Here is a 22,304-nt window from a genome sequence, read left to right on the forward strand (position 1 = left end):
AGTGCATTACAGGGATGTTATTGTCGTGTAACCACACCGCCAAAGGTTGTGCAATATGAACAGGTGCTCAATGGTGTTGAAAGATGCAATCGCCATCCCCGAATTGCTCTTCAAGAGTGGGAAGTAAGAAGGTGCTTAAAACATCAATGTAGGCCTGTGCTGTGATAGTGCCACGCAAAACAACAGGGGGTACAAGTCCCCTCTGTGGAAAACACGGCCACATCGTAACACCATCGTCTCCGAATTTTACTGTTGGCACTACAGACGCTGTCAGATGACGTTCACCGGGCATTCGCCATACGCACACCATGCCATCTGATCGCTACATTGTGTTCCGTGACTCATTACTCCTCACAACATTTTTCACTTTTCAGTCGCCCAATGTTTACGCTCCTTACACCAAGCGAAGGGTCGTTTGGCATTTACCGGCCTGATGTGTGGCTTATGAGCCATAAAATCCAAGTTTTATCACCTCCCGCCTAGCTGTAATAGTACTTGCAGTGGATCTTGATGCAGTTTGGAATTCCTGTGTGATGGTCTGGACTCTCTTCAACTGTCGGCGGTCACTGTCAGTCAACAGACGAGGTCGGCCTGTACGCTTCTGTGCTGTACGTGTCCGTTCACGTTCCCACTTCACTATCACATCGGAAACAGTGGACCTAGGGGTGTTTAGGACTGTGTAAATCTCGCGTGCAGACGTTTGACTCAAGTGACGCCCAATCACCTGACCACGTTCGAAGTCCGTGGGTTCCGCGGAGCGCCCCTTTCTGCTCTCTCTCTCTCTCTCTCTCTCTCTCTCTCTCTCTCTCAAGATGTCTAATGACTACTGAGGTCGCTGATATGGAGTACCTGGCAGTAGTTGGCAGCACAACGCACCTAATATGAAAATCGTATATTTTTGGGGGTGTCCGGATACTTCTGATCACATAATGTGTAATAATTTGCTTATGACAACCCTGCGGTGTGAGAAACGGAATTAAGATCTTAAATATACACACCTATGCTGGGGTTAAGAACACAACAGGGATATCCAAAGATGCAGCAGGATTTCCTAAGCCGACACTCTGAATTTGTTGCAAACAGCAGGGCATTATGTGCCATTATGCCTACATAAGTGTAAGTAATACATGCCATTGGATCTGTCTTAAACAGGTATGATTGTAATAATAGAAGCGTAGCTCGACTTTGTTTTTCAACGAGATACTTATGTAAGGACAGGCAATACTGGTACTACATAATGTTTTCCGCATGGTGTTCATGTCGTTGTTGAAGTTTCCGCTGGAAATGAGAACTTGCTCGTACTGGAGATGAAAGACTTCTTCACACGCATCACCAATGATGTCATCGCAACGACAGCGTTCGGTATCAAAGTAGACTCGCTGTCGGAACCGGACAACTTGTTCTACCGGATGGGTCGCGACCTCACCACCGTCAAAGTGATCGTCGGCATCGGATACACGCTGTTTCCGAAACTCATGCAGGTGAATACTCCCATAATGTTGCGCGTTATGTCGACTTATGCTAGTCAGTTTCTTTGCGCTCTAACTGCATGTTGTACATTTTGTTTTTGGTAGCTGCTAGGAATACCATTCATGGACCGGACTGCAACAGAGTTTTTCAAATCCACGGTGATCGAAACCATCGAGACTCGTGAAAAGCAGGGAATCGTTCGCCCCGACGTCATCCATTTGCTCATGCAGGCGCGTCGTGGCGAACTGAACTCAGAGGAGGCGGGCAAGGAGGGAAGCACCGAAGACAAAGGAAAGCGTAAGTGCAGCTCATTATTCGTAGAATTAGAGTCATAGTTTTGTTGGTGGCGGCATGAAATGTTGGTTCACTACAGTTCACATTTAAAATGCTCGCAGTAGTTTGTATCTCTGTCTTGGAACCAACGATAGTACGATTTGTTGTTCTTGTGGTCAATAAATGTCGAGTCACAGCCGGTGTTAATGTTCTCTGGCCTTGTTACTCTTAGAGTGTCGATAAAAACTCAGGCCGCTGTGTTGATATTTGATACCACTGATAATTAGAACTAACTACCCTATCCATGGTAATTACAGTACTAGGTGCGCCATAATTCTTCATACTATCATTAAAATAAGTGATGACAAAAACATTGCAAATAGACTTCCTTCAGTATTCTTCTGATATTGAGCATCAAGTATCTTATTAAGTAATAACATGTCTGCATGTAATCTTGTGCGTAATGGTAAACTCGAGAAACGTTCAAGCTGCAATATTTTCCATCTATTCTGATTCCATTAGGACAACGTAAGCCGTCCATTGCAGAGCACTCTTGAGACTCCACTCAGGACTTTTATCTAGTGGAATTCTGGCTTCCAAAGTATATGGGAATTTAGGACAACACACTGGCAGATACAGTTAGGAAGGGCTCTTGGATCAATTTAAATCTTGGGCACTCTATTGCTTCGAGTTGTCGCTTTAAATGGCAGTGAAGTCATTTCCCCGTCACCATCTCTACGCCACCTTCTTCTCCCATCTCAGGGTCCGGAATCTTTGCTCTCTAACTAGGCTCTAACACTACCTCCAAGCGTAAACTCCGGACAGGACATGTACTTCAATCAACTTATTGTCCATACATTGCTTCTTTAAACTTGTGAAGGCGCAGTTAGCGACAACAAATACTCTGTTCCGGAATCACAAGAGGCGGAGGCGTACTTGGGAAAGGCCAGTAGATGCTGGAAGATTACAGTCAGGGCACATCAGGGGCAGGCAGAGACTCCGAAATCAGGTACTGGATTGTATGGTGTACCGAGAAGCTCACATCACTATTTAATAATGATGAAAAATAGGCTGAAATTCAAGAGACCAGTCAGGAAGAATCAAAGCGCAAAGAAGTGGGATACAGAAGTATTAAGGAGGGCGGTAACTTCAATAGCGCATTGGTAATTCCACTGTTAAAGGCAGAGGCGAGAGCGAGTAGGTGGAAAGAGTACAGTAAAGGCCTCTTAGAGAAGGAGGACTTGTCTGATAACGTCGTAGAAGAAGAAACATGAGTCATCATGGAAGAGATAGGGGATTCACTATCAGACTCATAATTTAAAAGAGCACTGGACGACTTGAGATCAAATAAGACCGAAGGGATGTATAACATTCTACCGGAATTTCTATCATCATTGGGCGAAGTGGCCACAAAATGACTATTCACTTTGGTGTGTAGAATACATTAAACCGCAAGAGCCGACAAGTGTGAGAATTATTGCTTAATCAGCGTAACAACTCAAGCATCCAAGCTGCTGACAGCAAAAATATGCAAAAGAATGGAGAAGAAAACTGAGGATCTGTTATATGATGATCATTTTGACTTTCATAGAGGTAAAGACACCTCTTACGTTGAGCTTGATAATGGAAGCAAGAGTGAAGAAAAAACAAGACACGTTCATAGAATTTGCCGAGGTGGAAAAAGCGTTCAGCAATGTAATATGATACAAGATCTTCGAAATTCTGAGAAAAATATAGGTAAGCTATAGGGAAAGGCGGGGACTGTACGACATGTACAAGGACTAAGCGGGAAGAGCAAGACTGGGATACAAAGAACGAAGTGCTCGGATTAAAGAGGGTGTAAGACAGGGGTACAGGCTTTCGCTCATCCTGTTCAATTTATATATTCAATTTATACATCGAAGAAGCAGTGACGAAAATGAAAGAAAGGTCTAAGAGAGGAATTAAAATTCGAGGTGAGAGAATGTTAATGATAAGATGCGGTGATGGTATTCCTATCCTTAGTGAAAGCGAAGAAGAATTATGGGTCTGTTGAACGGACTGAGCATAGAATATGGATTGAGAGTAAATTGAAGAAAGCCGAACGTAGTGAGACGTAGGAGAAATGAGGGCAGCGAGAAACATAAAATCAGACCTGGGTATCACGAAGCAGACGAAATTAAGGAATTTTGCTTTTAGGCAGCTAAATAAACGCTGATGGACGGAGCAAGGGGCACATAAAAAGCAGAGTAGCGCTTGCAGAAAGAGCGTTCCTGGCCAAGACAAATGTGTTATTGTCATACACAGGCCTTAACATGTGGAAGAAATTTCTGAGACTCTACGTTGAGAGCACAGCATTGCATGGCTGTGAAACACTGACTATGGGAAAACCGGAACAGAAAAGAATCGAAAAATTTGAGATGTGGTGCTAGAGACGAATGGTGAAAATTAGGTGGACTGATAAGAATAAGGAACGAGAAGATTGTCTGTAGAATCGACGAGGAAGGGAGTATGTGAAAAACGCTGACAAGAAGAAGGGTAAGGATGATGAGAATCTATGAAGACATGATGGTACTGGAGGGAGCCGTAGAGGCTGAAAACTGTAGAGGAAGGCAGAGACTGGGTTACATCCAGCAAATAACTCTGGACATGAAGTGCAATTGCTGCTCTGAGATGAATAGGTAGGCACAAGAGAGGAATTGGTGGTGGGTCGCATGAAACCAATCAGAAGATTGATGAGCCACCTCTGAGAGCTCTACACGAGTATCAGACAGAACTGAAAGGGTCAGGGAAATGAAAAGGGGAGAGATTCCGCCGAAATGTTGCCAAGGCCGTTTGCAGTACGCTGCAGAAGTTGCGCTGGGAAGCCCATACACATCCTGCTCTCTTCCCCTCGTGATTTCCATATTTTTGGAACCCGTAAAAAGACATTCGTGCCTGTCAGTTTGCTTCGGACGAAGCTGTGCACGCCTGAATACAATCGTTGTTCCATAGGCAACGGTAAACATTTTTCCGTAAGGGCATTAAGCGTCTTTTCTCATAGTGGGATAAATATACAGGGCGAGTCAAAAATCCTTGGACACCTTCGTAAGTTGGAAGATTAAAGGAAAAATTGAAATGTGATGATGGGAACATAGGTTTGATGTGGTGCCGCAACTTTTGGAGTGAATGTCATTCATGGCCGCCATCTAGAAATCCGCCATTGTGGATTCAAGTCATTTTTTTTAATGGTAAGGGGGGTGTATGACAAATCAAATAACACTCGCTTGAGCTCTGGAATTAAGTGGTGTAATTTGTTTTTGTCTATCTTGTACATTTTAGAGGTTATTAATGTTCAAAGTTGGGAAATTACCTTCATACCGACTGCTACAACACATGTTCTACGTGTTGTGTTAACCTCCCCATTCAAACTGAAATACGCCTCGTCGCTGAACAGTATGCCCTTGGCAAACGAAGGATCCAGTTCGTGTTGTTCAGTAGCCCACAGGCAGAACTCCAACCGGCGAACAGGGTCATCCTCGTTGAGTGGATGTTGCATCTGGAGCTTGTAAGGATGCCACTTATTGGTACGCAATATCCGGACAACGGAGGTTTGGCTTATTCCACATGCTAGGGCCACACGACGGGTACTTCGTTTAGGACTTCTCACAAACGACGCAACAACCGCAGTTGCAGTTTCCTCATTCATGGCAGCCCTTGGTCGCCCACTACGTGCCCAATCGTGAACAGAGCCCGTCTCCCGGAATTTGGTGACCGCGTGAGCCACAGAGCTGTCTGGGTGCCTGCTGTCTGCTGTAGTCAGCTGCTATTGTTCGATAGCTGCGTTCTCCTGATATGAGGATGATTTCGATCTTCTGTTCAGATGTCAGACCTATTTTAGATCACCTGGAACAAAGAGAGACATGAGTCGGTATCAAGGTAACTTTGAACATTAATAACTTCTAAAATGTACAAGATAAAGAAAAACAAATTACACCACTTAATTCCAGAGCTTAAGCGAGTGTTATGTCATGTGTCATAGACACCCCTTACCATTAAAAATAATGACTTGTATCCAAAATGGCAGATTTAAAGATTGTGACCATTAATGACATTCACTCCAAATGTAGCAGCCCCACGGCAAACATATGTTCCCATCATCACATTTCAATTTTCCCTTTAATCTTCCAACTTACGAAGGTGTCCAAGGACTTTTGACTCACCCTGTATTAACAGCTATGGTGATTACTTCTGAAATCATGTACTGTTTACTTATTTGTTTTCCGTCTCTCTCGTTTTCACTCCATAGCTCCTCACATATAAACAAGTTGATATAAGCAAAGGCACACACATCACTGTAAGGGTGTCAACTGCCATTACACCAGCAAGTTGAAGAGGAAGCATGCGGTAAGGTGGAAGGTGAGGAGACAACGGGGTGGTGGTAAATGGCGGGGAAAGGTCATCTCTCGGGGAGATGTTCCAGCACATGTGGAATTAATTCATACACAACGAGGATGATGAAATAACGTACCATTTGGACAAGCTATTTGGACTTTCTAGCGCACTTGCAGTAGAGTTTCGTGTCTTGTGATGTTGCTGACAGACGATTTCCTATTTACCGTGTCTTTCAGGGGATAAGAAATCTGCTTCCTTCCGCCGTTGCACGATACAATAAAAAGATATCTTCGTCAGTGAATAACCAATAGAACGAGTTTAGCCGTGAACACATCCCTGGATTGCCAGAACCGTTTTCAGTACACAATGAGGTGACAAAAGCCATGGAATGGCGAGATGCCGATGGCGAGATGCCGATGGAATATCGGACCAGGTTTGTGATTGGATTCAGGATTTCCTAGAAGAAAGAACACAACATGTCATTCTTAACGGTTCAAAATCTGCAGATGTAGAGGTAATTTCGGGAGTACCGCAAGGAAGCGTGATAGGACCTTTATTGTTTACAATATACATAAATGACTTAGTTGACAACATCGGTAGCTCCGTGAGGCTATTTGCAGATGACACGGTTGTCTACAAGAAAGTAGCAACATCAGAAGACTCGTACGTACTCCAGGAAGACCTGCAGAGGATTAATGCATGGTGCGACAGCTGGCAGCTTTCCCTAAACGTAGATAAATGTAATATAATGCGCATACATAGGGGCAGAAATCCGTTCCAGTACGATTATGCCATAGGTGGTAAATCATTGGAAGCGGTAACGACCGTAAAATACTTAGGAGTTACTATCCGGAGCGATCTGAAGTGGAATGATCACATAAAACAAATAGTGGGAAAAGCAGGCGCCAGGTTGAGATTCATAGGAAGAATTCTAAGAAAATGTGACTCATCGACGAAAGAAGTAGCTTACAAAACGCTTGTTCGTCCGATTCTTGAGTATTGCTCATCAGTATGGGACCCTTACCAGGTTGGATTAATAGAAGAGATAGACATGATCCAGCGAAAAGCAGCGCGATTCGTCATGGGGCATTTAGTCAGCGCGAGAGCGTTACGGAGATGCTGAACAAGCTCCAGTGGCGGACACTTCAAGAAAGGCGTTACGCAATACGGAGAGGTTTATTATCGAAATTACGAGAGAGCACATTTCGGGAAGAGATGGGCAACATATTACTACCGCCCACATATATCTCGCGTAATGATCACAACGAAAAGATCCGAGAAATTAGAGCAAATACGGAGACTTACAAGCAGTCGTTCTTCCCACGCACAATTCGTGAATGGAACAGGGAAGGGGGGATCAGATAGTGGTACAATAAGTACCCTCCGCCACACACCGTAAGGCGGCTCGCGGAGTATAGATGTAGATGTAGATGCAGGTGGCTGTAATACCGTGTACACAAGGTATAAAAGGAGAGAAGAGCGTGGGCTGAGCTGTCATTTATATTCAAGTGATTCATGTGACTAGCTTTCCGATGTGATTATGGCCGCACAACGGGAATTAAGATACTTGGAAAGCGGAATGGTAGATAGAGCTAGACGCATGGGACATTACATTTGCGTGAAGAGTTTGACAGAGCACTGAAAGACCTAAGTCGAAACAAGGCCCCCGGAGTAGACAACACTCCATTGGAACTACTGACGGCCTTGGGAGAGCCAGTCCTGACAAAACTCTACCATCTGGTGAGCAAGATGTATGAGACAGGCGAAATACCCTCAGACTTCAAGAAGAATATAATAATTCCAATCCCAAAGAAAGCAGGTGTTGACAGATGTGAAAATTACCGAACAGTCAGTTTAATAAGCCACAGCTGCAAAATACTAACACGAATAATTCTTTACAGACGAATGGAAAAACTAGTAGAAGCTGACGTCGGGGAAGATCAGTTTGGATTCCGTAGAAATACTGGAACACGCGACGCAATATTGACCTTACGACTTATCTTAGAAGAAAGATTAAGGAAAGGCAAACCTACGTTTCTAGCATTTGTAGACTTAGAGAAAGCTTTTGACAATGTTGACTGGAATACTCTCTTTCAAATTCTGAAGGTGGCAGGGGAAAAATACAGGGAGCGAAAGGCTATTTACAATTTGTTCAGAAACCAGATGGCAGTTATAAGAGTCGAGGGACATGAAAGGGAAGCAGTGGTTGGGAAGGGAGTAAGACAGGGTTGTAGCCTCTCCCCGATGTTATTCAATCTGTATATTGAGCAAGCAGTAAAGGAAACAAAGGAAAAATTCGGAGTAGGTATTAAAATCCATGGAGAAGAAATAATAACTTTGAGGTTCGCCGATGACATTGTAATTCTGTCAGAGACAGCAAAGGACTTGGAAGAGCAGTTGAACGGAATGGATAGCGTCTTGAAAGGAGGATATAAGATGAACATCAAGAAAAGCAAAACGAGGATAATGGAATGTAGTCGAATTAAGTCGGGTGATGCTGAGGGAATTAGATTAGGAAATGAGACACTTAAAGTACTAAAGGAGTTTTGCTATTTGGGGAGGAAAATAACTGATGATGGTCGAAGTAGAGAGGATATAAAATGTAGACTGGCAATGGCAAGGAAAGCGTTTCTGAAGAAGAGAAATTTGTTAACATCGAGTATAGATTGAAGCGTCAGGAAGTCATTTCTGAAAGTATTTGTATGGAGTGTAGCCATGTATGGAAGTGAAACATGGTTGGTAAATAGTTTGGACAAGAAGAGAATGGAAGCTTTCGAAATGTGGTGCTACAGAAGAATGCTGAAGATTAGGTGGGTAGATGACATAACTAATGAGGAAGTATTGAATAGGATTGGGGAGGAGAGAAGTTTGTGGCACAACTTGACCAGAAGAAGGGATCGGTTTGTAGGACATATTCTGAGGCATCAAGCGATCACCAATTTAGTATTGGAGGGCAGCGTGGAGGGTAAAAATCGTAGGGGGAGACCAAGAGATGAATACACTAAGCAGATTCAGAAGGATGTAGGTTGCAGTAGGTACTGGGAGATAAAGAAGCTTGCACAGGATAGAGTAGCATGGAGAGCTGCATCAAACCAGTCTCAGGACTGAAGACCACAACAACAACAATCGTTAGGGAATTCCATATTTCGAGATCCACAGTGTCAAGACTGTGTCGACAATACCACATTCCAAGCATTACCTCTTACCACGGACAATGCAGTGGCCGACGGTCTTTACTCAACGACTGAGAGCGTAGGGTTTTCAGTGCTAATGGACACGCAGGACTGCGTGAAATAACCGCAGATATCAATGTGTAACGTACGACGAACATAGCCCGTAGGACAGTGCGACGAAATTTGGCGTCAGTTGGGCTGTGGCGGAAGGTGACCGACACGAGAGCGTTTGCTAATGGCACGATACCACCTGCAGCGCTCTCCTGAGCTCGTAATCATATCACTGGGACTCGAGACGAGTGGAAAACCATGGCCTTGTCAGATGAGACTCAATTTCAGTTGGTAAGAGCTGATGGTGGGGTCGGAGTGTGGAGTAGACCCCACGTAGCCATGGGGACCGAAGTTGTCAACAAGGTGCAGTGCAAGCTGGTGGTGGTTCCATAATGGTGTGGGCTGTGTTTACGTAGAACTCTGCTCTGGTCCAAAACCTATCATTGAGTGGAAATGCTTTTGTTTGGCTGCTTAGAGACCATTTGTAGCCATTCATGGACTTCGTGTTCCCAGACAACAATGGAACTTTTATGGATGACTGTGTGCCATGTCGCCGGGGAACGGTTGTCTGCTATTGGTATGGAAAACATTCTAGGCATGTAACACTTCTGTCCGCTACTGCTATACCATAACCTTAAAGTTGGAGACAGGTTGTGAAATAGAACTATCTTGTTAAAGCATTTATGGTATAATGCAACAGAGCAGTGTTACCCTCTGAGAGGAATTTTGTTATGTTAACCGTGTCGTACCTAACGGAGGTGGCTTATCGGAAGTGAAAGTCAGAATTACGTAAATATTCAAACAGTAACTAACAATAATTTACTTATCAACGTTGTTCAAAGAATAAAAAAACTGTCGCCAGCCTAATTAGGCAAGAGAATGATTGACATCCTTGTTCAAGAAAATAAGTATGAGTAACTTTAACGGACAAACACAACCTATACTTTGCCACACGCGAGAGCAATGAACTCTGGCACCTGTATACAGTATGTTCACGTTAAGGTTGGAGCTACCAGATCAGAACAAACTATTCGCATAAATACAGCTAAATACTTTTCTATTTAGAATGACAGTTAAATGGAATTCACTAACAGGCTACTCCTCATTGTCTTTTGAATAAAGAAATTATTGTTTTCATAGTGGTTTTTCTATTAATTGTTATTTATCATGAGCATAAATGATAATCTGTGGATCCTATTACACTATTAATATGCACTTTAAATATACAAAAGAAACAAGTGCTTAGCAAGCATGAGTATATAACTTTCTACAATTGCAGTTTTCAACTTTTACTACAGTGAGACACAAAATTGACATATTTGTAAGATACTGACTCACCTTTTGCGATTTACAACAAGCAGCAATGTGACCATTTATTAAAGAAAACTTTATAAGCCTCAATTTTAAGAACTTTTAATTCTGAAGTTGGCAACAACATATTAATAAGCAGTTTTAATAGGAAAATTATTTTGAGCAAGCATCATTTACTTTAACTCACTCTCTTGCCACATTAATTTTAAATTTCTTTTTACTGTGCTCAAGAGGCATTAATTAGTAAAACACTGGGATTTAATGTTCTTTCGGTAAGGACATTCGGTAATCACTTTAGTTCAAACGAAGAGGAACCTGAGAGGTGTTAAGATAAGAAAAGAAATCAAGGTAGGTACATAAATTCAGGTATAATTTACCTTATATTTGAGCATCCAAGAAGCTGATCCTTCCCTGTATATTACTATAGTGATCCATTGCAGTGATTGCGCAATGTGGTGGCGACTGCATGTTGGTTGGTGGATTTGCAGGTAGAATTGCTGGACTCTGTCATTTCTTGGTGGCAATGATAGATACCAATTTCAGAGTAGTTCCAGCTCTTTATCCATCCATCCGAGGCATTGAAAATCGTCAGGAAAAGCCTCTCTCGGAACCAGCACAATATACAACTTTTACATGGGCATTTCACAGTTTGGTAGCTCGTTCCCGACCGACTCTTGGTTCCACCTTTTCTACCTACGACAACCACAATTTGCGCACGCTACACAGTTCCATTCCCGAGGAGAACCACAAAACCTTTTACATACAAAATAACTAAGAACCCTAAGCGAAGATCAGTAGTTTACATAACAGCAAACAAACATTTTAAATAAAACAGAACATTTGCATATATTGGTAGTTCTACACAAAATTATTTAAATAAAATTATTTAATTTTAAAGATAACCAAACAGATATGACAAAGACAAAACATATAATTTGCTCATAGATTACACTTCCTAAACTCTAAAAGACATCAAAGTTTTTACAAAGAAAGGGGTTTACAATTTTGTGTTATCGATTCAATCGAACACATTTACAGAAGCTCAGTGATGTAACATTAAACAAAACAAAAGGCAAAATAAATCAGTAGATCAGTAGAGATACGGTGTTACAGGCAGTTCGAGCAAACTATCTGGCCACCCAGTTCGCCCGGCATGAGTCCCATCGAGCATTTATGGGACGTAATCAAGATGACAGTTCGTGCACAAAATTCTGCACTGGTAACACGTTCTCAGTTATGTCCTTCTATAGAGGCAGCATGGCCGAGCATTTCTGCCGTGGACTTTCGCTACTTGTTGCGTCCGGTGCCACATCGATTAGCTACACTGTGCTGGGCAAAGAGGAGGTCCTTGCCACCTCAGTGTACCAGGTGTTTACAAATGAATGATGCAGATTTAAAAATTAGCAATAAATGTCTGTATTGCTTTACATGGGGAAACAGTACAGCACTAGAAGCGCGAACTATCCAAGTTTTTTATGCGTTACCCGCTGTTCGCTTTCCATGATTACTGCGCAAGAGTAGCGTCTATTTCTAAGATGGCGTCCCAGTATTAAAAGGCTTCACGTGAGTTCCGTTTTGAGTTGTCCAGATATGTGCTTACAGTGCAGCGTGAGTTTCGTGCACGGTTGAGGAAAGATCACGCTAGAATAACATAAGTAGGTGGTACCCACAGTTTGCGCAAACCAGAAGAATTTTTGATGGGGGGGAGGGTCCTGGTCGACCTCGTGGTGTGTCTGATGCAAACGTTGACAGAGTACGCGAGGGGTCTCACCGAAATCCTCGCAACTCACCGACCAAAGCGAGCAGTAAGTTGTTAATGTAAATGATTGTGGTGCGCAAGACTTAGCATAAAGGCTGTTGGTTTGAGCCGTACAATTGGGTTTCGCACAGGCCCTTACACCAGCAGACAAAGTGAAAAGGCGTGACTCTTACGAAGAGCCGCAGTTCTGTAGAAAGAGTGATCTTCTCCGATGAAGCAGCTTGCTATATAACAGGCAAGTTAAACGCACACAATTCCGTATCCCGGTAAGCAAGAAATCCCATATCCTGATACAGTATCAGCGTGACTTTCGAAAAGTGGAACTGTTTCTGTGCAGTTTCGCACGAGAAAGTCCACGACCTACTTGTTTTCGAACAGAACAGGATGATGTGTAACTCATTTCGAGACATGTTTTTGGTTGTTATCTCAACTGAACATCAGTTATGTTGAATACATTTTGCAACTAGACGGTGCTCCGCCCCATTTTCACAGTAATGTTCGAGAGCTTCCTAATAGTGCTCTGCGCCAATGCTGGACTGGACGTGAGAGCAGATAACAACCTTCTCCACTGGCCGCCCCGTTCACTGCATTAAGCACCCTGCGATTTCTCTCTGTGGGGGTTTGTGAGTGACGGAGTTCCTGTACTGCCAGTGCTTGTGTCCCTTGGTGAAGTATACGATGCACTGCTCACCGTAAGGGGCACATGCTACACCGAGTGTGGGAATAATTTTGTTACTGTGCAGATGTGTGTCATGTGACCGAGGGTGCACATATTAAAGGAGTGTGATCAACGCTTGTGAAACTTGGACACTTGCTGCTGCATATACTGTAAAGTTTGCTCAATATTAGCATTTATTATTAGCATTTAAAATCATATAATTCACTTGTAATCATGTGTGTGAGTTAACACCTACCTGCGGACGAAATTACAGACACACAGACTCTCTCTCTCTCTCTCTCTCTCTCTCTCTCTCTCTCAGACACACACACACAGACTCACACACACACACACACACACACACACACACACACACACACACACCTACTTCGGCTAGTCACCCCAGGCAGCACTGTGCGTCAGGGGCCGAACCGGAGTGGAGATGATGGAGTGTGCCGGAAGGCACAGTAATGACGACAGGGGCGGGCAGTGTGAGAAGCTACTCACATGGCGGCGTGGCGGCGTCGATGGAGGCAGACCGAGAACGACCGCGTAACTAACTGCCCTGATACTGAGCACAGAGCTCTGACAATGAAAAGCTTTACAACGCGATGCTACCGGCTTTATAGCCTCACCGTTCAATTTTTTCCGTTGAGCAGGTTCCCCGCCACCCGAGTTCATGTGTCAACTGTATGTTCGAGACCTACAACTTTAACCGTATATCTCAACAATACTTCCAAACTATTGAGGTTTTAATGCACATTATTTTAGGTCTGAATCGATGGTAGAATTGAAGTTACCCAAAAACTATTGAAAATTACTGAATACAGTCAAAAACTTCAAATAAAAGTAAAATTGTCTTCGACATGAAGATTGGTTTGAACACCGTCGTGCTCTACTAGACATGATCGTACTAGAAGCGGTATGCGTTCGGCTTCCTCTGACTTAAACAACTTCAAATGGAAAGGTTACTGAAAAAATATCCCTTACGCTCTAAAAACAGAAAAGAAAAATTATCCGATTCGATGAGAAGCGGGAGAAATACTGTACTTGGTCACAATGTTGAGCATACTTACCTCACCTTGATTCCACACGTTGCGGGTGGATCAAACACACAGAACATCGGCCAGTGTACCACAGTAAGTGGTGAAGTGGAGGGCTGGCCGCCTGGTGTCCTCTGTAGGTACATTTTAGGGTACCTAACGTCTCATAAAGATGGCCACGGCTGTCAGAATAATGCAGACAGCATTTTAAACGCGCAGTTTATTACAGCAAACAAAAAGCAGCCTCCTACGATATCTTTAAATGTTTTGTAACAAAAACATTGTTTCTGATTGAGAAAATTGTGTATGGTTTCACTCGAAATGCAAAAATAATAATAATGATAATTTTAAACTGGAGAAGTTAAATATAAGCGCATCAGTTATTCTATAAATGTTTCCCAGAAAATTATGTTTTTTTCAGAATTCTCATGATCAACATATTTTTTCCGTCTTACTGTTCCGGTTTTGGAACTTTTTATAGTATGTAAAAAATTTTCATCATGTATTGTCTTTGTTTTTCGGCCTTTTTTCCCGCGGTTGCAGATATACAGGTTATACCGGCTAATATCCCGAGTTTTCCGACTGTAACACAAGTCTTGATAAGACCAGATGCGTTTCACTTTATTATTATCTTCAAATGAAACACATTTTTGTCAAAACGCTTACATGCCATTTTTGGGGGGGAAATGAATGGGTGACAGGTCTGGAATACTCTGTATACACGGACAATAGCGATTGTTCAAGAGTCCTGCAATAGCTTCTTATCTCGTCTTACCGCAATCTATGCAAGAAATTTTAATAGAATTTTAAGTCTGTTAGTGGTTCACCGTACAAACGTCCGTTATACATCAACAAAAACAGGGATATTTTAATTTCGTGGCAAAATACGAAATCTTTGTTGGGAGAAGTATATTCACATCGAAAACTTAGGATATACTCAAACCCTTAGTATTACTGCCCATATTATGTCAATATTACTGTTTTTTAAATGTCATGAAAGTGACGGAACATACTGGTAACTCAGTTAAATTCTTTACAATAATGACAAATGTTGAAACTACGCTGTTGTAACAATTTGCAGCAAACCGCCTATGCAGAAAATTGTAAGAACATATGATTCACAGTGGTATGCAAGAAGGAAACGAGAACTGATGTGAACTGTCACTCCAAATGTACAACCATTGAACCACTGTATCAGTGCGTTTCTGACAGCATTCGTAACGGCTCGTTTACAAAATTTCGTTAAAAAATACAAAGGAAGCATTTTGACGAGCCTCTCTGCCTCTCTGGTGTGTGAGGGGACAGCTGTTGTTCGTGCTTCAGGCGAGGTCTATCCAGAAACTACGTCTGGCCTTCATGCAGAGAAACAGGTGGTGGAGGGAAAGAAACAGTCGCTCAATAACGGAGTCAGTCAGTGTTCTTAGACCTACAATTGTGAGAATGTCACATTACTGTTTGTCCTCCTGCGAAAGCTATCCAAATGACAGTTGCAATTGTGAGTCCTACCAGGTGTGAAATCTGCGCCGAGTGAGGTGAGACAAAGAGCTATGTGTCAATGATGTTTGTGTAAGAGTGAAACGACGATTGATCGTCATGAGGACAGAAGTGTTTGCCTAACTGTAGTCATAAACGGAATGGTATTCAAAGTGGACGATATCTCAACTGTCAGATAACTTTCCTGAGATTTATGGCAGTCCTCTTTGGAGTCAGAAAAATCTTTCTAAAAATGACAAAATTCAACGAATAAATAGTTCTCTGTACTCGCATTTTCGTAAAGATGCAGAAGGAGAACGTCCCATTAAACAGAATCGCAACAGGTGACGAGATATGTGTTTTCCATACCAAGGAAGAAACGATTTTTCGATACCACGGCTGTCGGACAACTTTACGCGGATTTATCGGAAAGCTCTTTGGGTTCTCCTCTCTGCCACACTCTGTCCCTCAAGAACAGGGGGGTTTGCTTCAGTCCGAATGAGACCCATCTGAACATGTGCCCTCAGCCCAGACTTGGCAACAAGAGATTTGTACCTTCTCATAGCAACTAAAAAGTTGAAACTTCCTGGCAGCTGTGAGTACCGGGCGTGAGTCGTGCTTCGGTAACTCAGATGGTAGAGCACTTGCCCGCGAAAGGAAAAGGTCCCGAGTTCGATTCTCGGTCGGGCACACAGTTTTAATCTGCCAGGAAGTTTCATATCAGCACACACTCCACTGCAGAGTGAAAATCTCATTCTGGAAACATCCCCCAGGCTGTGGCTAAGCCATGTCTCCGCAGTATCCTTTCTTTCAGGAGTGCTAGTTCTGCAAGGTTCGCAGGAGAGCTTCTGTAAAGTTTGGAAGGTAGGAGACGAGATACTGCCATAAGTAAAGCTGTGAGTACCGGGCGTGAGTCGTGCTTCGGTAGCTCAGATGGTAGAGCACTTGCCCGCGATAGGCAAAGGTCCCGAGTTCGACTCTCGGTCGGGCATACAGTTTTAATCTGCCAGGAAGTTTCATATCAGCGCACACTCCGCTGCAGAGTGAAAATCTCATTCTGGAAACTAAAAAGTTACTAGGCTACCAAACCTTTTAGCCTGACAAAGAACTTCGAAATGCTGCTGTGGGCTTTTATGCAGCCGAAACGTGTTCCCTAATTAAGAGAGAAAAAAATGTTCAAGTCTGAATTGAGACTATGTAGAGACGTAATACAAATACATTCTTTTAAGATTTTTCTAATAAATTTGCTTTAACTATTCAATTATTTAGTAGAGCCCACTGCAGATTTCGTTCTGAGTAGCCCTCGTATTAACGATTTTGATCAGAAGTCATCCTGGTTATTTACGCCGAGGAATTGCCAAAAAAGTGGGTCAGTATTTAGTCACAGCCGGACACGTTATTAGGCTGAATTGTCTACGACTGTCAACTACCTTTAAATGTGGAGAAAGAGTAAGTTGCGCAATTTACGAAACGGATAAACGTAATATCTGCAGCTTTAGGATTATTGAGTTACAAATAAAGTAGATTAATTTTTAAAAATATTACTGGCAGCGACAGGGGCAAGGTACTGTAGTGAATAATTGTATTGGATCAACCGTGGTTGCAGAAAATGGTTTCAGATTAGAAGGAATCTACTTCATTTACAAGACAGTCCTATTAATAACTCTGCGGACTGTTCACTTGTTGCGCTCCGTAAGTCAAGCTTTTGCAAAGAAGTGTGGCACGAACAATGAAGTGTTTTACATCGAGTTGGGGAGAGATACAGGAAAGTATAAAAATTGGAACAGATAGAAGCATGTAGACAGACGTAGATTGTCTGACAAGATATTAGATGTAAGATGGAACGAGGTAGTGGCGCTAGACCTTAAATATGATGAAAACCGGCTCAGGTCAACGAAACAAACAATTTGAGGGGGAACACAATACAGAAAATTCTGATACAATCACAGTGAAAAATGAGTACTTAGAGATACGGACAAGACTGAAAATATAATTGTAAACATCATGACATAGGAAGAAATCAAAATAATCAAACTAAAGATCAAGAAAGCAGCTGGTACAGACAGGATTAATTTTAGAAGTCTTCAAATACGTAGGTGATCTCTTAAAATTCAGACTCTTTGATTTAACGAGAAGATACTCGTCAAAGAAAGAAGCGAGGCGACATTTATGACCTTCTTCAAAGAAAGAAGATCACTGCGTAACAGAAAACGTGAGATTCGTTGCATTACTTTGAATACTGAGAATAAAATATATGCAAGGAACACAACTATAAGAGATCACGAGAGTTCTTAGATCGACATAATTATTTCGTAATGGTCTTTCATGCATACATGCAGTCTGTAGACCCTATCACACAACTCGAAGTAAAAGACGTGAATTTAATCATGAAATATACATTATATTCCTCGTTTATATCAATGTATTCGAGAGGATGGAAGAAGTTGGCTGCGAGAAAAGCTGGTAAGTTAGGACGTTTCAAAACATATGATTAAATCTCTTAAAATCCTACACAAACACACCTCTGTTGTCATAGGCCGGACTTAAGGCTCATAATAACCAATTAAGGTTTTAGGAGAGATTGTTGTCTGACCCCTGTATTATTCATCTAGTTCTTACAGAAGCTGGTGAAACAATCGAGAGCAGTTACTGTAGCACGTTTTGTGCTTCAGCAAAACACTAAGAGATAGTTCGCTAGTTTCGCACGGATGAGCGCTGAACAAAACTTGTCTTACGGAAACCCAGATAAAGTTCTACGCGGGAAGGGCAGTCTTTTCTCTTCTGTATGGCAATGAAATATGGAACCCGAATGCCAACAACAGGAGCCAAATTAAAAAAGGTAAGCACCACTTTCGGATCAGGCATCTGGCTTGTTCCGACCAGCAGTACGAGGAGCGAGCTGTGATCGTGGCACTCGTGATCTGCATGTCGACGGTTCCTCCAGCCGTTACTGCCAGTAGCAGACGAATCTTGATGATGGCCTACTTCGTTATTCAAGCAGCTCCTCATTCGGTCTCACAAGGGATGATTAGACCTGTTCCTGAACTCTGTAACCATAAAAAAAACTGGAGAGTTACCGGGAATCGAACCGGGTCTCTGTACCGGAAGCTGCGAAGCTAACAAGCAAGCGGAGATTAAGCTAGAAAAGTTAAGTTTCCCAAAGGAGTCAGAGATTGTAGCAGACTGTGTTATATAAGCAATGAAGACATAAGAAGATAATCGAAGAAATAGAATAGTACAGGGAATGGATAGTGTGTAACTGCCCAAAAAGGTATAAAATTGACGGAAAAACTAATGGTTTTTGGAAAGAGCAGTAAAGCGGTGAGCTGGTGAATAGGAACCGGCTCCCCGGCCTCAGCCATGATGATAATAATGATAAAAACATTATTTTGATTACATATTCGTTGCAGGAAAGGAAAGAAGGAATAGTGTTTGGTAAATAGGTCCGAAGGCCTGCCCCCTACTCATTCAGACCTCCATTTTGTGGCTGATTTATCCTGCCCCTATTCCCCTTGCTGCGATTTCTTTGTGTGCTCATATTTTCTGCGAAGTGAAATTCCTGAATCTTTTAAGTTTATTTAAAGTACCTGCCTCGTCTTTGCTGAAGACGCTCTTATCGTACCTCATCCTCTTGTCTTTATCGAAGTAGCGTGAGGTTGTCTATTGAAGTTGCAGAAACTGTTACGAGTCCTATAGTATTCCTATCGAAGTGACATCTTTAAAAAACATGTGAGCACTGGATCCGGGGAGGAACAGACGTAGGCCGGTGTCTCTGGTCACGGAAGGAACCCACTGCACCGATGAGTGGTGTTTGCGTCCTTTGACGATCCAGAATGGCTCTGTTGGTCTGGGGCGTCCTTGAAGGCTGAATTTGTTCAGTCGGGACTCTACATGTAGTTTTCTGTTTGCGTGTCTGGTATCGATGAGAGGGTTTGCAAGCTTAGATTCCCATATGACAGACTATCACGATCAAGAGAGACATACGCTCTCACTCCATGACGTATGGCGGCGAGATGTGCTTAACAAATAACTCTGCTGAATTTCGTAATCAGAAACTCTCGGCCATCGACTAGTACCGCTTTCCTGACTAAATCCCGCAGATGAAATGTCTTCCATGCTCGTGCATAAACGAGATCGGCTATTGAGGTTAGTAAAATTAGTGACGTGGGCTAATGCATGCAGATCAGGACGTTGCTTAGCATAACAACGAAAATTTCTGTGACAAAACACATTGTCGCTGTTTTATATCTTTGCTTCTCCCACGGCACAGGTCTGACCAATGACGATATTGCGGCACAGGCAGTACTGTTCTTCTTCGGCGGTTTCGATACGGTGTCGACGCTGATGACTTTCTGCAGCTACCTGCTGGCGACTCACGAGGACGTCCAGAGGAGACTGCAGCAGGAGGTGGATGACGTCGTGAAGAAGAATCGCGGCCAACCCGGCTACGAACAGGTCATGGCCTGCCAGTACCTCGACATGGTCATCTCCGGTAAGCTTTAACTCTGTTTCTGAAGAGATATGGAAGAAAATTTAATACGCTGCTCATATAATTCGCTGGCGATTTTCTACAGTTCAGTTTGCACCAAGTGAGGCGCTGACACGGAGAATGGAGTAAATCATGAAAAACAAATTTTGCAGGAGAAGCAAAACAATGATTTTGACACTATGAAACACGAAGTTGTATTTGCAAAACAACTACAAAAATTCTAAATTAACTTTAAAAATATATTTACAGAAATCTGTTACATTTGTGTAAGAAATATAATCGTGGTGTAGAAAGACTGCGGTAAAATACACGATATTTGATGTCCATGTAGTCCAACTTCGCCACGAGGTCCTTTTTTACCATCACTGATGATTGGCTTTTATGAAGCTGGTGATAGAGAACGAACTGCAGAGCTGCTCTTGACAGATTTGCCCTTTATCAAGACGTTATGCTCCCTCCACGGTTCCATTTCATTGGACGAATCTTCTATTTCTGTGATGGGTAGCTTGTCCTTAAAAATTGTAGTCCAGGACGCAGAACAGACCTTCGCTGGTACTGTATGCAATAATGTATCGCATACCGAGGCAAAATCACTGAAATCTTTACAGCATTGAACAGTTGTACATACTTTGCTTCTCTAATCATATCGGCTATTTCGTCAGATGTCATTGATCGCGAAACCTTTTTTTCTATTCTGTATTTTGGCGAAATATAGATCACAAGGCATGTACGAGCGCCCCGACACTGGAAATTTCAAACTGACATTATCAGCTATACTGTTTACCACTGCGTAGACAAAAGCCTTTAAAACCATCCGAAACCACACAGTCATGGCCAGAGCCAGGACAGATATTTATCTTCTGCTCAAAGCAGGATCGTCGATATTACACAGTCTTGTTTGTTTTATATGCACAATGTTGATTAAACCAAGGAGGAAATTACCTTGATTTATCCAATTTTCGTGCCAAAACTCTGAGTGCAACTTCCGTACGTCATTCTCTTCAACTATGGCAGTTATATTTGCATTTACAAGTAGCCTGCACAAGAGAAGTATACAAGTCGCTTAGATCTTAATGAAACGCAAAAGAAGTCGTTACTCCTGAATGTATGAAATAAATTTCGTTACAGAAGGAAAACATGACTTACCAGTTTGTATGGAAGGTTTCGGAGGTATTTTGTCATACTAAGAACTCCTAGTAACGCTAATACCGGATTAATGACATTGTAATGAACGGTTGGCCACAGAGGAAAAGTCAGTAACTCGGTGGCTTGTTGACTTACTCCCATATCAATGCCAGCTCACGTTTTGTTACTACAAGTACCACCTTGCATCGTTTGTATGAACGCAATCGCTCACAACTTTGGCATTTTGCTATTTCTGTGCCACTGGCGACATGTTTTACTACCTTTCGAAGTAAAAATCTGAAAAATGATTTCTGTGTTTACTTGGCAACAGTTACACTTTGACTGGCCCGCCCGGTTGGCCGTGCGGTCTGACGCACGGCTTTCCGAGCAGGAAGGAGCGCCTGGTCCCCGGCACGAATCCGCCCAGCGGATTTGTGTCGGGGTCCGGTGAACCGGCCAGTCTGTGGGTGGTTTTTAGGCAGTTTTCCATCTGCCTCGGCCAATGCGGGCTGGTTCCCCTTATTCCGCCTCAGTTACACAATGTCGGCGATTGTTGCGCAAACAAGTTCTCCACGTACGCGTACACTACCATTACTCTACCACGCAAACATAAGTGTCACACTCGTCTGGTGTGAGACGTTCCCTGGGGAGGTCCACCGGGGGCCGAACCGCACAATAACCCTGGGTTCGGTGTGGGGCGGCGGAGGGGTGAAGTGGACTGCGGTAGTCGTCGTGGGGTTGTGGACCACTGCGGCTGCGGCGGGGACGAAGCCTCTCCGTCGTTTCTAGGTCCACGGTTACAATACAGCACAGTACAATACACTTCGCCTGAGTTTTGTATACCGAAAGACACTGAATAGTATACTTGTAGAAATCGTTGTATATAGGAATTATCTTAGGATTTGTGGTATGTTTGCAAATAATACACGTAAATATCCTCGTACAAAGTATTTATTAACTTTTGCATATCTATTTACACACAGAAAACAACTCTTTCCTTATTTTTGTTAGGTGTAGTTTTAATAAAGTCCAATTTAATTTTTAATTTATAACATAAATCCACATCTGAATCATCTATTTCTTCCTCCAACCAGCAATTTGACATATACAGGGGAGGTATATGCTC

General features: G+C 42.7%; 1 protein-coding gene across 1 annotated transcript in view; it reads left to right on the forward strand.

The window, feature by feature from the left end:
• LOC126188105 (cytochrome P450 9e2-like) overlaps positions 1-22,304 on the forward strand; it is a 94,610-nt gene that overhangs the window by 61,869 nt on the left and 10,437 nt on the right. Inside the window, exons 4-6 of the mRNA XM_049929571.1 lie at positions 1,273-1,481; positions 1,575-1,767; positions 19,835-20,056. Of these exons, the coding sequence (XP_049785528.1) occupies positions 1,273-1,481; positions 1,575-1,767; positions 19,835-20,056 (624 nt within the window). The remainder of the gene's footprint in view (positions 1-1,272; positions 1,482-1,574; positions 1,768-19,834; positions 20,057-22,304) is intronic.

The sequence above is a fragment of the Schistocerca cancellata genome, chromosome 5, assembly GCF_023864275.1.
Source record: "Schistocerca cancellata isolate TAMUIC-IGC-003103 chromosome 5, iqSchCanc2.1, whole genome shotgun sequence".
NCBI classification, from domain to species: Eukaryota; Metazoa; Arthropoda; class Insecta; order Orthoptera; family Acrididae; genus Schistocerca; species Schistocerca cancellata.